This window comes from Alosa alosa, chromosome 11 (assembly GCF_017589495.1).
Source record: "Alosa alosa isolate M-15738 ecotype Scorff River chromosome 11, AALO_Geno_1.1, whole genome shotgun sequence".
Lineage (NCBI taxonomy): Eukaryota > Metazoa > Chordata > Actinopteri > Clupeiformes > Clupeidae > Alosa > Alosa alosa.
In genome coordinates this window covers 31,469,821-31,492,855 of record NC_063199.1, presented here as the reverse complement: position 1 = coordinate 31,492,855, position 23,035 = coordinate 31,469,821, and the positions used below count along the sequence as shown (strand labels likewise).

At 43.7% G+C, this 23,035-nt stretch overlaps 1 protein-coding gene across 1 annotated transcript in view; it reads right to left on the bottom strand.

Moving 5' to 3' along the window:
- abcc8 (ATP-binding cassette, sub-family C (CFTR/MRP), member 8) overlaps positions 1-22,698 on the bottom strand; it is a 77,241-nt gene extending 54,543 nt beyond the window's left edge. The window contains 6 exon segments of the mRNA XM_048256156.1: positions 7,888-8,076; positions 12,121-12,333; positions 15,795-15,961; positions 17,913-18,034; positions 19,263-19,404; positions 22,443-22,698. Of these exon segments, the coding sequence (XP_048112113.1) occupies positions 7,888-8,076; positions 12,121-12,333; positions 15,795-15,961; positions 17,913-18,034; positions 19,263-19,404; positions 22,443-22,590 (981 nt within the window). The 5' untranslated portion in view covers positions 22,591-22,698.
- Positions 22,699-23,035: the final 337 nt, after the last annotated feature.

Sequence of the window (23,035 nt, the reverse complement as noted above, 5' to 3'; positions counted from 1 at the left end):
TGCATAAGAAAATACCACATTATGATGATGGTTATGGTTACCCTTAACAAATACAAAACAATATAATACTTAAAACAGGGATCAATCAATAGCCTAATGAAATAAACAATGAAAATGAGGGGGGAAAGCAATAATAAATAATAATGCCCATTCAATCAATAATATAATAACATGGTAAGACTACATTAAGGATCATTTATCAATAATAAACAAATGTCAAATTAATCAACAGCCTATAATGAAAATAAAACAGTACTACTGCATACAAACCATAATGTATAAGAAGTGCTTAAAAGATCAAAAACTATCACAAGAACGAAAAGCACTGGGCAACTCATTCCACCAACATGGAACCACTGAGGAAAAGAGTCTTGAATTTGACCTAGCGTTTAAGACTGGTCGACACAACACACGCTCATCAGAAGACCGCAGTGGGCGGTTGGGGATGTATATCTTGATCATTGAATTAAAATAACAAGGAGCAGATCCAGTCAGTGTCCTATAGGCCAAAGTGAGAGATTTAAATTTAATTCTGGCTACTGTAGGGAGCCAATGGAGAGTAACTAGGAGAGGAGTTACGATGTGTCCTCTTTGGCTGATTGAAGACCAGTCATGTTGCAACATTCTGAATGATATATCCCACAAAAAAAAAAAAAAAAAACATTCAATATTGATTTAGTATCAACCAATAATTATTCTGATATTAATATTCTTGTAACGTCTACATCTTTGTGTAGACTAGTTAAATACTAAGCAATGGCCTCTGACTTAAATACCAATATGGTATTTAAGTATAAATACTTAAATACCTTAATATGGTATAGTCTACGTGATACACAGGACTACACAGTAAACCCATTTAAAAAGCATCATCTCAGTATACCCATTTAAAATAGGCAAGGATACGTATTCAATAACATTTGGGGTTGCTCACAGTATACCCACCACTGCAACTAACTAACTAGACTACACCACTGGTTAAATGGCGCATTGCAATTTACAATTTGTGTGAGTTCAGGGGCATACAGAAAGTTGAAGTTTGGGTGACATCAATAAAGAAAATAGACACAAAGGGATGTGTACAGCCTCAAGTATGAATGATGTCACATTAACAGAAGGTTCAGAGCAGCGGCAGATCTTTCTTGGTGCCACGCAAGTTATTGAAAGTCATGTGTTTTCAGAACGTAGTGGTGCTGTGCCATGTCCCATGTATAAGGGGCTTCAGGTTGATCCAGTGACGGTGGGTGATGTCAGGGAGATGGATGTCAGGGGACTTGGAGAAAGGAGGAGGACATGCCACCTCAGACCACCCCAGCCAAACCACTTCACGTAGGCATTCCCTTGCTTGCAGACTAATGTAGACCATGGAGACCACCTTGCCGCCACCTCCAGTACATTCAGCCATCTTACCTGCAAAAAGGAAAGTTGCAATAAAGTTAGTCAGACAATTTTACAACATTACAAAGCATCTAATCAGGCACTCAACACCACTAGTAATACCAATTAATTAAATATATGTGTGCAATGTTCACAGCCTACCTAATGTTAACTACACATTTAAATATGCGATTGGGAATGTCATTAACTTGCGTCAGCTTGAAAAATAACGTTATCAGTATGACTGATCATGGACGTTAGATGACAAACTAAGGTCTTTCTCAAATGTTCACCGATATCCCTGGGAAGTGACTGGTTCTTGGAGTAGTGTTTAATGCAGGCGTTTCATTTATCGATCATTCACTTATGCGGTCTACAACTACCGACCTATTTTTTACAGTCTATGCTACCGACCTACCATCACAGAAGTAGCTCTAACAGAGGTGTCTGTCGTTAACGTTAGAAAAAATGCAACGCTGGCAAACTGGCTAGTAGTTACATTAACATGACGGGTTGATGAGGTCCATGCTTCACATTACATTAGCGTTAACTTGCGTTGCTTTATCACATCATATACTGTACTGACTGTCTAGTGTTATTAATCCCCATGTACAGTCAATGGTTACTCCATGTTGAGATGGCATACATTAAGATTGAGATATTTGAAAACAGCAACAACTAATAAAACCAAGTATATCATGCATCGACTGTTACGGGAGCTGTGTGCTAATCTTCACTTCAACGACTAACTTAGCCTCCCGTTGACGGTAACGTTAATGTAGCTGCTAACGTTAGCATGTAATTCGCTGTCCGTATTTCTGTTGTTAGCTCATTAGTATTCACCATACTAAATTGTCACAGTCTATAATCAACATAATAAGCTCTCTTAGACGTATTTAAGAACAACAATAGACAAAAATCAGTTGATACGCAACACTTACCAGACAAGAACAAACCGATTGTTGTTTGTACTGTTTAACTCACAGCCGCAAAATTCATCCAGCCAGCTAGCCTTCGGCGCCGAGTCGACCTGCGTTGTGGAAAGGAGAAGGGGGCGGGTTTCACTTGACAAGGGGCGTGTTTAACTCGCTGAGTGGCAACTGAGTGGGCGTGCCTGACCGCGACTCCTCTTCACTGCGCGATGCTTCAACTTTGCCGCGCAGCCGCACTTCAAATTGATTGCAAATTTTCCAAGATGGCGTCGCCTCGGCGGCTTCAATTCCATAGAACACTGCTGAATGCAACCAAATATTCTATAGTTCTAGTTAACTAAGAAGAATCATAAGACGATTCATCAATGGAACGAAATGGCACTAGTTCCGGACTCCTAAATAGGCGTGTCAAAACATAAACTTTTCTCTGAATAAGCAATAATAACATATACATATAACATATACATGTGTGATGCCAATGAAACACTCTTTCGGACACGGAATGAATAATTTCATTTTGCCCCGTTAACCGAGCTAGCTAGCTAGCTAGCTAAAGTTAGCATAGTAAACGGAAAGTAAATGGGAATGTTCGCTAGCTAGCTAGCAGCTAAGAACTTTGGTTAAACTTATATATTGTTGCAAACAAACCTGAAATAACATATGTTCAGCAACTTTGTGGTAGTCTACTAGTTCTAGCAAAAAATATGTTAGGTTAGTTTATCAACCATCTCTGAGTCTAGAGCCTCTGAGAACAGGTGGCTGTGCACCAGAGCTTTGAGGAGACAGTGACAGATCACCAACAAAGCTATTTTTTGTCTTTATTTGTTTCGTTGGAAAATACAATTTCAATGTCGGAATGTTAGGGAGACATGTGGCTTCTAGAAAATGGGTTCAAAACTTACATCGCTGAATGTAGGGCTAAGGGATTGGTCATATTCCGTGAAAATGTTCATTTCTCCCATAGGAATACATAGACACTGGACCTCCCGCTAGACTCCTAAATGGGCGTGACTGCTTCGAACCCCACGTCACAACGTGCCAGAATTTACCCTCTTATGAATCGTCTCGCTTTATCAACCGTCTCTGATGCAACCACACTGTCCAGTTCTATATATACAGTCTATGGTCTTGACACGAGCGCTTCCCTATGAATAACACAGTGCGTCCATTGCGCATCGGGTGCTACCTGGGCCCAGGCTACAGATAAAAAAATAAATAAAAAACTCCTGTTTTTCACGTCAGTTCGCACCCCACCTGGCATGACCCACAGTTTGAGAAACGCTGCCTTACAGTATTATCCATCAATCAAAATGATGCCACGCATAAGTACTCAATGTCATACACACTATTGTAAACCTTTTACTTACATTTATTACCTACAGTTCCATATTCATAAAACACTCATGTGGAGTTCAGGAAAATCCTACTCCCTCACTCCTTGATCCCTCATCAATCAATGGGCCGTCATTAAATGTTGCACCTCGTGTGCAATGTCTGACACCCACACTGGCTCCTCGCCTACAGTTAAATGGCTGATGTTGCACTGAATGACTCACAGGATAGGTCACACACACACACACACACACACACACACACACACACACACAGTGTACAGTACAGTGTGACCTTGCCAAGCACACTGCTCCCCCGATTGAAAATGCAGAGAAGGAGGCTGCTAAAGGAGACAGCGGCTCAAGGACACCCTGTGTCCAGACTTCCTGATGTGCTGACTCCCGTTTAATCAGTACCTAAAGCCATCCTCTCTCCTTGTTATTCCCACTGTGCATTACACATCATGCCAACCATGATTTCCAATTGGCGTCATAGCAACACAGGTGACAAGGTGGCTTTTGAGGATGTGTCCTTAGGGTGAGCAATCACAGTGCAGCCTGATTGAAGGATTCCTGCAAATTGAAGAGGAGGTATCTGCTGGAAGGATAATAGCCTCGGAAGCTGGGCTAATTTCCTTGTTACTATCATATTAATTTCATTAGTTTATATCATATTTCCTCAGTCCATATCATACTGATTTCCTCAGTCTACACAAAAAAAAAAACACAAAAGGCAAGTCTGACCTCTAGACTTGCATGAGATTTCCTTAGCAACAGTCTCCTTGCTTTGAAAATGATAAATAGACTTCAGCAGGAACCAGATGGATATCAAAGACCTTTTTTATCATGTATAATGCATGTGTGTCAAGATCAGAGACCTTGTTTTGATCATGTATGGTGCAATGTGTGTCAAGATCAGAGACCTTGTTTTTATCATGTATGGTGCATGTGTGTCAAGATCAGAGACCTTGTTTTTATCATGTATGGTGCATGTGTGTTTTTATCATGTATACTGTATAGTGCATGTGTGTTTTTATCATGTATGGTGCCTGTGTGTTTTTATCATGTATGGTGCATGTGTGTTTTTATCATGTATGGTGCATGTGTGTTTTGATCATGCATGGTGCATGTGTACGGTGGCCTGGAAGGGCAAAATGTGTGTCCAGATTTATGAAACTCAGATTCCACAGGAGACTGCTGGCCCCTACAAAATGTGCCCATGTGACAGAGCAGGCTAGTAATATTGAGATAACCATCTATGGTAGAACAAAGCGATGCCCCATCTGGCGTCCTCTCTCTCTCTCTCTCTCTCTCTCTCTCTCTCTCTCTCTCTCTCTCTCTCTCTCTATTTCTCACCTTATCTATCTTCTCTGCGGGTAGAGGGCTGGCAGATCATAAATAAATCCCATTCTAAATTATTTATTAGTGCTCTGATATTCATCAAGTTCATTCAACTCTTATTCCTTGAGGATCCTTTCTGGACCTCATCCCATTACCAGCTTATTAAAGATGCAGAACAACTTCATATTCGTCTAAAAATGCAATGGGGAAATTTGCTAACAAAATAAATGCAATTAATTTGCTAATTCTTATCTAATTGCCAAATACGGTTGTGTATAAAATACTGTGCTGTGCCATCCATAAAAAATCGAATGGTCTGAGAGAATTATGCCAAAAGATTAGCCACAGTGATAATGACGGAAAAGCACCATGAAATAACACATATGTGAAGTCTATGTCCATGCATATTGTAAGGACATACTAGCCTAGAAATCTAGACGGACCCTAGTGGCAGCAGGGTAGTCTAGCAACTCTCCATTGGCTTGCAAGCTGGAAAAACCAAACTTCGGTCAGGCCAATCGCAGCGTGTATCGAGAGTCGGCGGCGGTTCCGTGTGAATTCCCTGCTACTTGAAAACAAAGAAGATGGATGCTGTTGCTGATGAACAGCGGTTTTGAATGACCTCATGACTCATGACGAGTTAAGCTTTTTTTAAATTGGCAAAAGTTTGATCAACTAGTCAACTAGCTCCGCTGGTGGGAAAATGCATGGGACTCATCAGTTGTATCGCTATCCTATTGCATGCATAGGAAATTTGAAAGACAACCATTTATCCCGCCTCTCGGATTGAGGGATGCCAATGGATAGTTCCCAGACCCTACATCTTGATATGGGTATGGCTCGTCAGCCTAAGGACATACTGTAAATGAAGTCAAATCATTAAGAGTCTGGTGCCACAAAATCTGTTTGTGTCTGACTGGAGAGGATCTGCATGGTAAGGCCATGAGTTGTTTTGTTCTTCAGTAATGGAAGTCTGTGTGGTGCGTGAGCAGCTCCAAGATGGCGCCACGAATGGCTGCGCTCTCTAGTACTTTGTTTGTTTTTGTGTGTTTATTATGTTTTCTGCAAAATTTCACCAGTAACTTTTACAAGGGAAGAACTCTTCATAAACTGTAAGCCCTTCTACATGTATTCTCTGCGGGAATTATCTTCGTTTGTTATGGCCGGTGTCTACATTCCGCCAACACCTGGACTCTCTCGCCATTATTGTTGGGGATTTTAACAGCGCCAATCTCAATCAGGAACTCCCCAAATACAAACAGCATATCAAGATTCCCACCAGGGACAAAACCACATTGAATCACTGTTACACAGTTTTAAAAGATGCCTATCGTGCCGTGTGAAGCTAAAAAACAGTTTCTCAGCCAATGACCCTGCGACTGCTGTATTTATTCTTATGCATACATAGCCATATTTTACTGCCCTTCATTCTATTCTTACTGTTCTGTTTTTATTATTTTACTCTTTTTATGTTTTTTATTTTTTATTCTTATATGTTAAGTGAGTGTTGTACTTTGAGAGCAAAGATTAACCAGAGTCAAATTCCTTGTTTGTTAACTTTATGCAAACCTGGCCAATAAAGCTGATTCTGATTCTCACTGCACTCTCAATCAGACACTAGATCATAACCTCTCTGGGGGGCACCTAGCGCCTGATATTTGAGGCTTAGACAGCAGGGCACTGGCCACATAAATCTTTGATGAGTCGGCCTGCCAACAGACGTCGCCACCTACGGGCACCAGCACTGATATGAACACCGCTGCGCTGACTACCGGAGATGGAATATGACCAGCAGCGCAATGCCCTAAAACCAACAAGGAAATCTGAGTCATACCTCCTCTCCTAGCACTACTAACAACTGCACATGCTTAATCTAGCACTTACCACTTGACTACCCCCTTTCTCCATTCTATGCACATAGCCTAGTACTTATTTCTGTACTAACATGTCCTTGTGGCACTGTACCTTAATCGTTTGCCTTTTTTGTAAGTCGCCTTGGATAAAAGCGTCAGCTAGATGTAAATATACAGTACGGCAATTGTGATGTGTAGTGAAGGGAGAGTTGAACCATCCAGGTTTATGGAGAACAAAATAAATAAATAAATAAATAAATAAATAAATAAATAAACTAATGACCCAGGGCCATTGGTAAGCGAAAGATAATGATAATGATAACAGTATTAAAATGACAGTAAAGGCCCTATCTTACACCCGGCAGAATGTGGAGCCAAGCGTGATGAAAAGGATTGTTCCTGTCTTACATTCAGTGGTGCATTTTTCACCATGTGCTCCAGTTGAGAATGAAAATGGTGAATTAAAAAAATAGCTATGGTTAGGCGTATTATCGTAAATAACTAAGTGTAAAGCTGTTTTGTCGTTGCCTATGAGACCACAGTGAAGTTTCAGTTTGGATGAGTTCAAATAATAGGTGAGTGCAGACACATGTAGGCTATACTCTGCTAGTCACACACTCATTTTAGTTAAGCAACGTTTAGTGGAATCCTCCTACACGGTCTCATGCTAGCAGATTCCTTCAGATGCCCTGACTACTAAAATACTAACACGCTGTTTGATGTTGCCTCTTGCTCTAAAAGGAAATGACAGATGCCACTCTCATTTGATGTTTTGTCCAAAACACACCCATTACTGATTAAGACAAGAAGCGAACAAGAAGCGAACTTATTACACCGTCCAGGTAGTGATTTTGGATTGGCCACACTCTAAACATATTTAAACCATCAGCTTCAGACCGCGCATTTCAGATCATTAACATAGAGCCCTAGAGTGTATACTCAACTGCAGTGACAGCACTCATCTCAGACATTCATCACTGGCTGAACAAATAGAGATCAAAGACGTTTTATATAACGTTGCAATTGGTTCCAAAAACAGCTGCGCTCTCTCACCGGTGGCTGAATGGTGCGGTTCTCCTTGCTGATGTGGTGCACGATCCCGGAGATGCAGAGCGGCCCGGCGAAGCCCAGCAGGTCAGCCATGAAGCGGTAGGAGATGCTGAGGATCAGCGGCCTCCCATAGGCCTTTCGCAGGGCCTTCCAGATCAACTGGGGTCCTTGGGGTTGGCTGTCCTGAGGCCTCTGGAGGAGAGGGGAGGAAGAGGAGGATGGGAAGGGAAGAGATGAAGAGGGAGAGGGAGATAACAAGGGGGAGGTAGAGAAAGGGGGAGAGGAGGAGGTGGATGAGGAGGGAGAGGGGAGAAAGACAGTGAGGAAGATGAAGAACAAGAGGGAGAGGAAGATGACAAGTGGGAGGCAGAGAGAGGAAGGTGTGGAGAATGACAAAGGAAAAGAAAAGAACAAATGGGACAAGAGGGAGGAGGAGAGGGCAGGATTTGGAAAGGAGAGGAAGATGAAGAACAAGAGGGAGGAGGAGAGGGCAGAAAGACAGGTGAGGAAGATGAAGAACAAGGGGAGGAAGAGAGGGGAGAAAGACAGGTGAGGAAGATGAAGAACAAGAGGGAGGAGGAGAGGGCAGAAAGACAGGAGAGGAAGATGAAGAACAAGAGGGAGGAGGAGAGGGCAGAAAGACAGGAGAGGAAGATGAAGAACAAGAGGGAGGAGGAGAGGGCAGGATTTGGAAAGGAGAGGAATGTGATAATCATAAAAGAAAAACATAAACTCTCACACAGAATATTTTATTTTCTTCTAGTACTGGTATGTTATGTGAAACACACACTATTAGTGTGCGATGATTATTCTATTATGAACATAAATCACAATAATTCTAATGATAAATCTCAGTTTCATTGTGTCCGTGTCCGTGAAGAGGCTAAAACAAGCTTTTTTAATATCCACTGGATTTCTAAGTAATTCATTTTTGTCATAAGCTATATTTTGTTTGGTTTGTGTTCATGACAATAAGACATATATTGTATTTTTTGTCATATTACTCAGGCAATGGGCACAATATATATGTATTCACTGAAAATATGTATGCATCTCTTAAAGGGATATTCCACCATCTGGGGAAATACACTCATTTTCCACCTCCCCTTGAGTTAAACAATTGTTGAGTTTTACCTTTCCCCAGTTCATCCAGCCGTTCTCTGAGTCTGACAGTAACACTTTCAGCTCCAGCTCATTGAATCAGATTAGACCTTTAGCTTATAGGAGAGATTCAATGAGCTGGAGCTAAAAGTGCTACTGTCAGACTCAGAGAACGGCTGGATGAACTGGGGAAAGGTAAAACTCAATTGTTTAATTGGGGAGGTGGAAAATGGGTGTATTTCCCCAAATGGTGAAGTATCGCTTTATGCAAAAGCAAAAACTCAATTTACATATTTCTCCATCATACACGTCACAGCACCACTTGAATAATGCAACTCTGAAGAGTTTGAGTTGACCTGGAAAGACTTTTTGACAGACAATTCTGCAAAAAAAAATACAGGATGCAAAAAAAAAAAAAAAATACATGAAAAATAGACTGCATTTTATTCTCTCTCATACAGAATACTGCAATTGCCTAAAGCTGTTGAACATCCTGCCTCCCCATCCAACACAAAGTCCCCATATCCGGCCTCCCACCAGTCACCGCCAACAGCGCGCCCGAGCGCGTCCCTGCTAAAGCTCAGCCTCCCTCCAGCCGCTGATCAAACCATTTGTTTTCATTTGAAGCAGGACGTGTCGTCCGAGCCGGAGTCCGAGCGCTGTGAACCCCTGGAGGAGCAGGGCGCGGAGTGCACAGCAGACGTCCGGCACAGACGTGACTACTTGCATCGTCTGAAAACATCCTGGCGCTTGAGCCGTGACGCACCCCGCGGCGGCTTAGTGCGTCCGGAGCATCCGTTTACCTGGAGTTCAAAGAGGGGGCCCCCGGGTGACGCTCCACTCCGGAGGGGCCTCGCACTCCGTCTTCCTTCACTCGGTCTCGTTCCCATGGAGTTCCTTCACCCTTCTGGAGGTCAACGGGTCCCCGCGTTCACAGTGGAAACGGGAACGGGGGGGGGAGAGTGCGTGTTCACACTGTCCACGTAGCCACGGCTCACACCACAACAGTGGAAAACCCTGACCCTGACCCCAGCCACTACTCCCCCCGCCATCCCACCACACATACACACACACACACACACACACACACACACACACACACACACACACAGATCTCCATCAAAGGTCTGCATGGTGGAGTGGGGAGGTTCGGGTGGTGGTGTGGGGTCATGGATGGCTAGGAAGTAGGGCGGTGTAACATGGAGGGGTGGACGTTCAGGGGAATTTCACATGGTTTGTTTGCCGTGGAAGGGCGCTCTTCCTGTGTTCATCCTTTGGGTTGGCTGACTCCGGGTCATATAAGGTCAGTAGTAAAGAACAGTGCTTCAGGACGTCATTCAAAAGCCAAGGACCAGCGTGATGTTAAACTCTATGTCTCCCGAGGGATACAATAGGATTGACAAGAGGAGTAGATGAATGGGCATGATGTAATAAGCTTAATAATATGCATCTATAAAATTTATGTTTATTTAAATGTCATATCGGAACGTCACATATTACCGCCCGTCCCCTATTTTCGCTTATGTGTATGTGTCACTTCATTTTCATTTCTATACAAACCAAGACGGCGGATTCGTTACAGTAAAAAACGCAAGCATCCACACCATAAATGTATCTAAATTAGCTATGTACCAAAAATGACATTTTACCATGACTCGAAGAGCTGTAAACAGTGTTGTAAGGCTGCGTGTACAAATCCGCTTAGAGCTCCAGTAGAATTTTGATTTTGCGACGAGAATTCTCGGTCTAACGTTGATGTGCCGTGTGAAAGGGTGGAAATAGGACACCCACTAGCCCAGCACCAAACTCCGATCACGGTGAATTAGATTTTGAAGGCAGTAAATGCTCCCGTTAAAAACCAAACCAGATTTTGTTCAAATCTACACACCTGTGGCTACTGGAAAATGTAAGGTTAATTTATCAAATGTTATTTTGAAGTATCAAAAAACAACTTTGTTTTAGAATTTTCGAACGAAAGGAGCGGTAGTTGGTGCTTTTATGATACTATAGACCCTTTCAAGAGAGTTCCATTATCAGCATCATAGTTGGCCCCACAAGGCTTCCGTTTTAACATTCTATATGTTATCTTAATGCAGAGGAAGTAGATTGGGGCCCAAATAGAACGTTCAAGCATTGTTTTTGTTTTTATTGTTGAAAAGGTCTATATTTTAAAATATATTGGGGGGGGGGTCTACAGTGGGGACTGCAGTGTCCATACCATGTGTGGGTCCAAGTGCCCACAGGGACCAGGTATGAATCCGACCTGCGGTCATTTCCCGATCCCACACCATCTCTCTCTCCCACTTACTTCCTGTCAAACTTCACTGACCAATCCAAATAAAGGCAAAAAGCCCCAAAAAATATACTAAAAACAACAAAGAAATATGATGATAGGGAGTGTAAAATGTACATTTCCCCCGTCTTTTTATGAAGAAGTCTCCAAGGCCATTTCTTTCAGCTGCTGCAATGAAGTAAACCTTGACCTGGATCTCAAGAGTGCAAGAGGGCGTCAGAACAATACAATTGTGAAAATAAGAATTCAGATGGGACTGAATGGAAGAATGGGACTGAATGGAAGACAGCCAAGAGTATCACAAACACAAATGCTTATTTTTTAAAGTATGGGAGATGCCTCTGGCTGCTCTGCACACCATCACAGCTTATCAGTTAATTAGCTCAGATGGTTTATGAAAGCCATTCTGTGTGAAAAAGGTTTCCAGTTCAATTTCATTCCACTGGTGGTAATGGGGAATTGATTGCTGCTTGATAGGTATTCATTGCTTAAGTAATGTCTTGGGCAGTGTAGGCATATCTGTAATTTCCCTTGCAACTCCAGTCAGCTTACGCCAGAAACTAGCTAGTATGGTTAACTTGCTAAACCAACTGCTAATGCTATATCACCATAAAACAAATATAGGAGCTGAGATTCATTACAGAATAATTTGTAAGCATGCCCTACTATTTCTTATAATAACACATATCAAATGTTTATCATGGCTATATAATGAACAGTACGGCCTTTCAAGGCTATCAAGAGTATCAAATGCAGTTTTTCCTTTCCCCTGGACACGGACAATCTGTTGTATTACGGTAAAAAACTTGCATAGGATGCCTTTAACAACAAACATGGCATACCCTCTGATCCTCGAAAACCTTGCGTAGCTTCAGGTAGTTGGTGATCGCTCGCATGGCGATGGGAAGCTTGCCGAGGACCTTGAGGTCAATGGGTCGCCACCAATATGTGCTTTTGGAAAGCAGGTTGACGAACGGCTGCAGGAATCGGACACCCAGGTCTTGAAGGTCCTCTGGCGGCTTGACCTCTGGGGCTTGCTGGAAGCAGACGTATCGCTGCAACACAAGACCAATGCAAGATTTCAGTGCACATCACACTGTGCAGTAGACTAGAGAACCCAGACTGTAAGAGCACACAGAATCAAATATTTACACTGCAAACAGTGTATACATGCATAAACCCTTACACTTTGTCAGCACACACACACACACATGCACACAGATACACATACATACAAATACAAATACACACACATACATACATAGAGATATAGAGAGAGAGGGAGAGAGAGAGAAAGCAATACAAATACCACATTGCAAGTGTCCTGTATTTAGCTACAGTGCTAGGTGTTACAGCTACCAGCCACCCCAGCTCATAAAATCTTACAGTTTATTTTAAGTGTCTTTGGTGAACTTGTAGCTGTCCTCTGTAAATGTGACAGTGGCCTTTGCAGAAGAGCTGTGGAGAGCATGATTTACTTACACGCTGCATGTGTGAGCTTAAAATGCTGTTGACTCAAGGCTATTGCTAATCTACTAGGATCAAGGAACACTCACAAAGGGCAGCACTGCCCTTAGAGGCATGACTGGGTCAAAATGCAACCAGTGCATAGGGTAAATATGTGGATTATATTCTATTTTATTTAAATAGAGACCCATATATCTAGGAAAGTGGACTTTGTTTACCGATCAATTTTACGACCAAAAGTTGACACGAATCAGTCGATAGAGTATTTTGTTGATAGTGGGTGTCTTGGCTATTGAAGGTCGAAGGTCATTCATTCCATTTATTTGAAAGGTGAGGGCTTTTGTGTGTAATAGCATGACATTCAGCTCAGGGAAAATCAGAGAGGTGGACGTCAGCTCTTTCCTGGACCTACATTTAGTCCTGACTTGCATCACAGCCACTTACTAGAAATTGCTGATGACGTGCCTTCACACAGAAAGCTTTTTAAACACACTGCACCGAGAGGGTAAGGCCATGCATGTTTCAGAACATTCACATTATTTCACTCCTTAGTAGGTGCTGTACCACTTTAACATATGACAGACTCCTAGGTAGCCAGCTTGCAGCTTTCAGAAAGAAGTAGGTTACATGCAGTGTCCGACTGATCAGCTGATTTCATTCTATGCATATGGGAACAGCCACTACACGGCCAGCTATTTATATACTGCTGATAGAAACCCACTGCCTTGACTCACAGCTTGAGGTTTACCATTAGCAATAAACAGGTCTTAGCCTATGCGTAGTAGCTTGTTTGGACAGTAATAAATAACACTGCTTAAGTGGTGCCATTAAGAGAAGCTATTGTAATCGGTCTATTAAAAGATAAACTAGATCTTTGGTGGGATCTATGAATAACTATGACTTAAAGAAGGCCTGAGAGTTAACTCATAGGAGCCCATGGATGTATTTCTAAGATGAAAACTGAGAAAGAGAAAAAAACCTTCCAGGGAAATGTTTCTAGGGACTGAATGAGTATGTCACCATGTGGCCATGGGTCCTTATGGGTCTAAAAATGACATTGCATAAATGCAATTCTGAGAAAGGGAATGCATAGAATCCTGAAGCGCAAAAATACAAACAGCTGGTGCCTGGAGCCCCTGGCATATATATATGATAAAAACCCAGCCAACTCTACTTTTCTCTGAGCTCCATCACATTACCAGCATGACTTCACAGTTTGTGAAAGGAGAAAGCACCCTGCAACGAACCATACAGAAAGAAACCCCCTGGAGTCAGCTGGCAGTCTGCGTGCACCACCACTGCCAACCCAAAGTGAACAACGTCATTATTATCTATCACCATAGCCGACATGATGATCAATACCATCATGATCATCACCGTATCTCTATAATGGTACCACACACTGACAGTAGACTGGGGGTGATCATCACAACACAAGTAAAAGAGAGAGAGAAAATGTCCCTCGGTTCCTCCCTCTGATCTAAGACAACATCAGGCCAATAACTTGCATCCAATACGGACTAAATCGCTTTGTCTGAGGGGAGAAGCTGATGAGCTGATTCCATCAGCAGTAAAGGCGACGGAGGAGTTGTTGTGTTGGAGATGATGGAATGTGGAGTTCTACGCCCTGTCTCTGCCTCTCAGCGGAGATGCTTACGAGTCCAGTGAGAGCTCAGAGAGAGGAGTGCTGGAGAGCCTCATCATGATGAACGCTTTGTCTGTGTGTGTGTGTGTGTGTGTGTGTGTGTGTGTGTGTCGGAGACAGGTAACTGGCTGTGATGGCTGTGATATACAGAAGGCCTACAAAACCCTTCAGTCACACACTGAAGGCTGTTTCCTCTGCCGTGCAGTCGTGCTGCGGATGTGAGTCATTAATGTGTGAGTTAGCGTCGGCCGCTGTATGTGCTCTGTTGCTCCACAGTGCTGTGAGTCATTAATGTCTTGTGTGAGTTAGCGCCGGCCGCTGTATGTGCTCTGTTGCTCCACAGTGCTAAGCTGAGCGATTTCATTTCTGCCTTCAATCTCCGGCTCTGTAAATAGAGTTCTCACTGGAGTTGTGTGTCAGCGCCCAGCGGATGAATTGTGTTTTATGAATACTGGACTGGTGACAGGGATTAGACGAAGAGCACTAGTCGAGTAGCTACTAAGGATGTCTCTAGACAGGGAACAAGTGGTCCTAAAGGAAATAAAAAATAAAACAAAACTGGAAGGGGAAAGCAAACAAAGCTTACAGGATTAAAGGACCAGTGCCCAGGATCTGTTAGTATGTATCTTACAGGATTAAAGGACCAGTGCCCAGGATCTGTTAGTATGTATCTTACAGGATTAAAGGACCAGTGCCCAGGATCTGTTAGTATGTATCTTACAGGATGATAGGACCAGTGCCCAGGATCTGTTGGTATGTAGCTTACAGGATTAAAGGACCAGTGCCCAGGATCTGTTAGTATGTATCTTACAGGATTAAAGGACCAGTGCCCAGGATCTGTTGGTATGTAGCTTACAGGATTAAAGGACCAGTGCCCAGGATCTGTTAGTATGTATCTTACAGGATTAAAGGACCAGTGCCCAGGATCTGTTGGTATGTAGTTTACAGGATTAAAGGACCAGTGCCCAGGATCTGTTAGTATGTATATTACAGGATTAAAGGACCAGTGCCCAGGATCTGTTGCTATGTAGTTTACAGTGTTTACAGTGTTGGACTAGACCTTGTCTGTCTTTCTTCAGAAACTGAAATGGCTAACACACACACACACACACACACACACACACACACACACACACACACACACACACACACACACACTAACACACATACACACACACTAACACACACACACGCACACTAACACACACACGCACACACACACACACACATACACACACACTAACACACACACCCACACGCACTAACACACACACACACACACACACACACACACACACACACACACATAGACAAAGACTCTCTGCACATCTCTCTCTCTCTCTTCCTCTCTCTCTGTGCATCACACACACACACACACACACACAGATAGCTTCAAGCTCTCACCCGCCCCAGGATAACGTTGCCCTCCACAGCGAGTAGCAGGCCGTAGAGCAGAGACAGCAGCCCCGTGATGCAGAAGCGCAGCTGCTTCATGCCCACCCCCTGCTCCGTGTACTTGGCAAACTTCAGCGTCTTCGTCACAAACGCCAACACCCAATACACCAGCAACACTAAGGGAAGCAAGGCCCAGACAAACCGCCAGAACATGAGCACAACATGACACTACAACAACATTGCACTGCAGAAAAATGCTTTAATAACCAAGTGCTATCTTGTATTATAAAAAATGTAATTGGTATTGTTATTAGTATAAAGAGACTTACCTTGCCAGTTTTGACTAAATGTAATACGTAAGAGTTTGACTTATTTTAAGACGTCTTATCAAGACAAATTTGCACTGATTAAAACAAAGTCTGTGGACTATTTTCTGAGGACATTTATCGTAAGTGTTTATCATTTAGAAGCAGCTTGGTAAGAGTCTACATAATTACAGCCACACAATGAGAACTGCTTTGCACATCCACACAGAACTGGAAGGCAGATGGTGGGAAAAAAGTGCGTTAGGTTACGGGCACAGGACCGCGTTAGGTTACGGGCACGCGTTAGGTTACGGGCACAGGACCGCGTTAGGTTACGGGCACAGGACCGCGTTAGGTTACGGGCACAGGAACGCGTTAGGTTACGGGCACAGGACCGCGTTAGGTTACGGGCACAGGACCGCGTTCGGTTACGGGCACAGGAACGCGTTCGGTTACGGGCACGCGTTAGGTTACGGGCACGGCTTCTTTAATCTCCGGGCTTCTTCCGCCTTCGGTCGCCGCGCCGACTGATAAATCACGGCAGTGGTCCCCAGAGGCCGAGGGACTGGCCGGAACCAGTGGGGATATTGTCCTCGGAAAACCCATGTGGAGTCCCGCAGATGTTGAGGGAAATGTCCACATCTCTAGTGGGAATGGCTACACAATGGCATACGTGGACCCAGAAACCAAAATGTGTGTGTGTGTGTGTGTGTGTGTGTGTGTGTGTGTGTGTGTGTGTGTATGTGTTGTATGTTTATTTGGTGTTGGTGTATATCTAAATGTATGTGTGTGTGTGTGTGTGTTTGTAGGTTTGTATGTGTGTGTTGTATGTTTATGTGGTGTTAGTGTATATCTAAATGTATGTGTGTGTGTGTGTGGTGTGGGTGTATGTCTACATTTATATATGTGTGTTTTTGTGTGTGTGTGTGTGCGCACATGTGCACCGCCCTATGTGTGTGTGTGTTTGTGTGTGTGTGTGTGTGTGTGGGGGGGGGTCTGCCATCTCTCTTGAATGCCAATTGTAACCTGTGATTGTTGACCTAAGGTGAATACGATTACTGGTACATGACTCAAAGTGATGTGACATTTACAGCTGACACTGAAATATGTGTGAGCTAATGGCATATGAAACAGCCAGAAGAAAAGGGGCCAAACAAGAACACATCAAAGAATCAGCAATGACGAGAGTCATTTTATGTAGTCAGTATCTATTTAAGTTTTAAAGATAATAATAATGGACTGTGTCTCTCAACAGGAATTGAGCAAGGTACAATTAATCACCATTAATATATCAACAGATATATTACATGTTTACTTTGTCTGAGTAGTTATTTCCCTTTTATCACCAAATTGCAGCCAGATAGCTAATATTTATCTTTAGGCCTTAAAGGCGGACCAACATTCTAATCTGTTCCCTGTTCAATTTTAAATATTATGTTGTTTTGTATTTATGTGTCGCTTTGAACAAAGGCGTCTGCCAAATCCATAACCATAACCATAACCAAAAGAATAAAGCTGCTATGCTATTATGCTATTCATGGGTTTGAATAACAGATAACACTAGCAGCCTCGCCCTAATAGGAAGAATACCTCATACTGTATATGGCCTGCAGTTTATGTAATTACGCTAGCAATATACCAGTGCTACTGCATGTGCTATTCAGACATCAACATCGCCACAAATGTGACTCTGACCCTTTTTTACCACCTACACCAAACATATGTTTCACAAGACGCATCACTGTGGGGGGAAAGCACAGCTAATTAACATGCAGTGACCTAAAATCCGTCATCATGGGGGACGAGAGCGGACATACTGTACCTAGCAGGAGCTTGGGGAAGTTGGACGTCTCGATGTTGTGGTAGTACACTATAGAAGTGATGGCGGCCATGAAGCCCAGGGCCGCGGGCATGTAGAGGTGTAGGTGATGGGACTGCGTGAACCTGAGAGAGGAGGAGAGAGAGAGAATAATGGAGAGGTAGTTAAGAGAGAGAGCAGAAATAAAATAGACAGACAGGGTGGAGAAAAAAACAAGAAGCGCGTGAAAAAAGAGGACAGATACGAGAGACGGCCAGTAAAGGAGGAGAGAAAACGAAGAGAGATTGGGAGAGAGAGAGAGAGAGGGAGAGGGGAGATGTGAGATTGGGAGAGAGAGAGAGAGGGGAGAGAGAGAGGGAAAGAGGGGAGATGTGAGAGATTGGGAGAGAGAGAGGGAGAGAGAGAGGGAAAGAGGGGAGAGAGAGAGAAAGAGGGGAGATGTGAGAAAGGAGATTACTGTAAAGCACAAAACACCAGACAAAATATAAAACGCAGGATCTGGTCCCAGACACATTTGGAACACGATGGAGTATCTTATCTGTCAGTCCACACTCCGGCCCAGAATACAGCGGACAACCTGCCAAGATCCAAGTGAGCTGTGGGGCAGGGCTACAGACCAGCCACCCTCGCCAATAAGAGCGATTTCAACAACCTTCCCTTCTCAAAGGGGCCTATACATCTCCCCTTGGGATGGAGAGGCTGACTGTTATGGATGAGCTGAGTCTGATTAGCTAGCTGCTGACCAACGACGCGGTCAGGAGCGAAGTGGAGAGTAGAAGGAGTGTGTGCTATGGACCCTTTCAAGAGAGTTCCATTATCAGCATCATAGTTGGCCCCACAAGGCTTCCGTTTTAACATTCCATATGTTATCTTAATGCAGAGGAAGTAGATTGGGACCCAAATAGAACGTTCAAGCATTGTTTTTGTTTTTATTGTTGAAAGGGGCAGAATGAGATGGGGCAGACAGGGACAACGCATTTCACACTTGAGGTGCGAACACCTGGAGCTGTTTTGTTCGTGTGTGACTGCATTAGGTGATCCGTGTGACTTAGCACATTTTGTCTGCACGACGGGGTGTGTGTGCTAGCCTGTCTGTGTTTTTGTGGTTTTGAAGTGTGTGTGTTGCTGCTTTAACATCCAAAACTGTGTCTGTCTGTCTGTCAGTCTGTCTCTCTCTCTCTTTCCTGCATGTCTAGTGTCTGTGTGTCTCTGTGTGTGTGTGTGTTTGTGTGTGTGTGTGCTGTGTGTGTGTGTGTGTGTGTGTGTGTGTGTGTGTGTATGTGTGAGTGTATGTATGTGTGACTAAGCAACTGAGCAATCCAACAAAACACAGCAGGGGTGTGAATAGCCTACCCATCTGATACGATGCCCTCAGCGATCTCACACACCAAGACGAAGAGCAGGATGAAGGTGAGGATCCAGCGCAGGTTGTGTCCAGGGAAATGCAGCCAGGTGCTGTGATGGATGTGCACCTTGGAGCTCTGGCTGCCCCAGCCTACAAATGGGATGGTCAGTTAGCTAGTGACCTTGTGCACTCGTCATTTCTGCACACATTGCAAAAACTGCTAATAAAATATAATCTAAATAATCTAATAAAATCTAACCAAGTGTTGTTAATCGTATATCAAGGTCAAAAAAATCTTATAGTATAAAGAGCATACCTGTTTCCCGGGTTTCTCCCGTATTTCAAGGTCATCTCCCAGCACCCTCCCGTTTTGTTATTTCTCCCGGAAAACTCCCGTAATTTGCATGGCCATCAAACTTCATTTTAAAATAATTGATCCATTCAGGTTGCCAGATTGTGTATGAAATACACCCTACACATACACGATCACTTTCAATTTCAACCGTTTTGTCAGGCTAAAACCTGGCAACCCAAAACCCAAATAAGGAAGCAGGTGCCGACTGCGCAGCCTGAGTTATGTCGTAAGCAAGCGGGCTAGTTGAATGGCCTACTCCATCAAAACTAGCTGTTGTGAAATTGTAGGGAATTTAATTGATTAACACATCACATAAACTGTTATTGAGTGTTGTTGATACACTGAACTTGTGCCCTCGGAACCAAATCTGACAGCAAGCAGCTTTGGAGTTTTGGAAGTAGGCTGCAGGCAGGCAGCTGGTGGATACATAACTGGCATGCGTAAGGTTAAGGTAAAAGCAACGACCGAAATGCAGTGTTGAAACACGTGTATGAAACATATTAAATATGCAAACACAGATCCGGTATAAACACTGACCCCCACGAAAAAAAAAAATCTCCTGTTTTTGGAAAGCTAAATGTTGACAGGTATGATAAAGAGACGTGTATAAATGCTTTCTTGTAAAATCATTTGACTTAATTTAAGATGAATTTGACTTATTTTAAGAAGTTTCATCCTGAAAACAAGCAAATTTGTCTGCCAGTGCATTACGGTAAGCAAATTTGTATTGATAAGACTCCTTAAAATAAATCAAAGTCTTCTTAAATGAAGTCAAAATGATCTTGTGAGAGAACGCTAGGTAAGTCATACTTAAAACAATACCAAATGGAGTTTTGATCTTAATATAAAATGTTATTTTTTTACAGTGCAATCCAGTTCTGATCAGTTATGCACGGTATGCAACTTCAGCACAGTTTTTGCACAGTCAAGTGCTGCGTATTTACTGTAAGCACTTCGCGGTTCAGTTATGTGATGACAGGTTATGAAGAGTTACATTCTGCACAATTAAAATTGCACAGGCAAGCACCACTTTGCTCCGAAGAAAAAATAGCATGATTTTGCCTTTGAAACATCTGCTGTTATGTCTCATCTCCTCAGTAGTGACATTTATTCATGCAGGCATTTTGGTATCAACGCGTAATGCATGCTTAGGGGTCGCATTTTAGGAAGGTGTCATTTTATTGTAAGCATTACATATTTTGCTTCAAAAATGATCTGTTCGTTCAGAAGCTTGTACTGCTCAATTACTACTGTATGCATACAAAACGCCGACAGGACATGAACAGGAACATTTCACAAGCAATTGCATGGCTTATGACCAAGAGCGAGAGCAATGTTTTCTGAGCCGTGAGACCATGAGCAATATGTTGTGAGTCATAAGGGTTCAGTGGCCCCGTGATGAGACCAAAGTGAGCAATAAGAAGCCATCATGGTGCAGTCACCCTGGGAGCTGGGCTTATCTGGCCCTCAGCTGGGCTTATCTGGCCCTCAGCTGGGCTTATCTGGCCCTCAGCTGGGCCTTTTGTTCCTCATGATTTCTCTCCCGTCTGTGCCAAGAGTGCACATCTGTCCGCCTAATGCAACAATTCACACTTGGCCTGGACCTTGGCCTAAGCTGACTCATTGCTGTTGATTACCTTGAAAGTATCATCACGATGTCTGCTGCCAGAGCCCGGGTCTTTGTTGCCAGCCACATTATGTTAATGGTCGCATGTCTGGCTTTCTCCCAGCAGATTGTCACAAGAGGAGCGTGTGTGTGTGTGTGTGTGTGTGTGTGTGTGCGTGTGTGCGTGTGTGTGTGTGTGTGTGTGTGTGTGTGTGTGTGTGTGTGTGTGTGTGTGTGGGGTGGGGAGATGGATGTGTGACAGCACCGCCTGTTCAACTGATCTCTCAGAGATGCGACAGGAGAGTGACTCGTTTTCACTTCACCGCCCACATAGCACCCAACAGTCATACCTACAGAGCGGCATCTGAACCACTCCATACACACACATCTCAAGTGGACTTCCAGGAGTCTAAATGGCATGCAGATAGAGGAGTCAATGGTATACTAACACTGTATTAATATTAATACTGTATTAAGCTTTCTGTGTCCCTTGAGCTTTGAGGAATGGGTTTGCCTTTGGCTGACGGTGCCTGTTCAAGCCTGACACAAACAGTCAAGGCAGGGCACACTGGATGCCACTGACACCTATGGTATGGGACGGTGTGTGTGTGTGTGTGTGTGTGTGTGGTGTGTGGGTTGGCTGCTTGTAACCTGACTCCCAAAGGGATGATTGCTCTGGCTTCTGCTCGGTAAATTCCACTGGTAAGGTCACATTTGTTTGTCTAAAATAAAAATGCTTCCCACGCCGTGTTCTCAGAATATGCTTTCACCATCGTGGTCGGCCCCAGACTTCAGCTCTATAAATGATACTGGGGCCATTCACCATCGTGGTCGGCCCCAGACTTCAGCTCTATAAATGATACTGGGCCCTGGTTAATGGGTGAGGGGGCGAGACGGTGAACGGAAAAATGACATCTCTACACTAATCTCTGTGTGAACGTAACGTTAAGGCATCGAGTCTCATTTCAAAGCTCTTGAAACCTTGTCCTCTTTGTCACAAGACGATCACTCTCTTCTATGATCATTCATTCAGCATGGACGCAATGTACAGCACTGCTCCAAAGCATTTTTACAATAGCACCGGGCTGCTGTTAGTGCCATCAGCACAGCATGAGGTGACAGTACGGTGACAGATTATAACCACGTTTCTTCATCGTTACACAGGACTTCATATATTGCAGCTAATATTACAAGCCCGATGTGGCTATTGGAACAACCCTGACTCACCGATGAAGAGGATGGGGAAGGTGATGAAGAGCAGGAACACATGGGGAACCACGGTGAGGGCGTCCAGGAAGCAGCCGTTGTTGAGCACCCCACCGTCCACGTTGTAGGCGGCCGAGTTGTTCTCATTGCCACAGAACGCCAAAGACATGGTGGAGCCAGGACTCTGGGAGACCAGTGGGTCAGGTCAGACAGAGGCAAAGAGACAGAGAAAGAGAAAGAGACAGAGAAAGAGAAAGAGAGAAACAGAGAGAAACAGAGAGAGGGGGGGAAACAGCAGAGAGAGAACGAAAACAAAGGAGAACGAGATACAAAGAGGGAATTACGAAAGAAAACAGAAATAGAACAGAACAGGAAGAGAATGAGATACAGAGAGAGAGAGAGATATGAGTAGGTGAAAGATATGGGAGAAGGACAGAGGACAGGAGAAGAGAGGAGAGGAGAGAAACAAATGATCCTCAGTAAGCCGCTCTCAGGGCATGCCAGTGAGCCCCTGGCTGGACAGTTGAGGAGTAGAGACGGTGTCTTCAGAGTTGTGAGTTTAGGTGAGCAGCACAGCACAGCACAGCACAGCACAGCCCTCCTGCCTTTACATC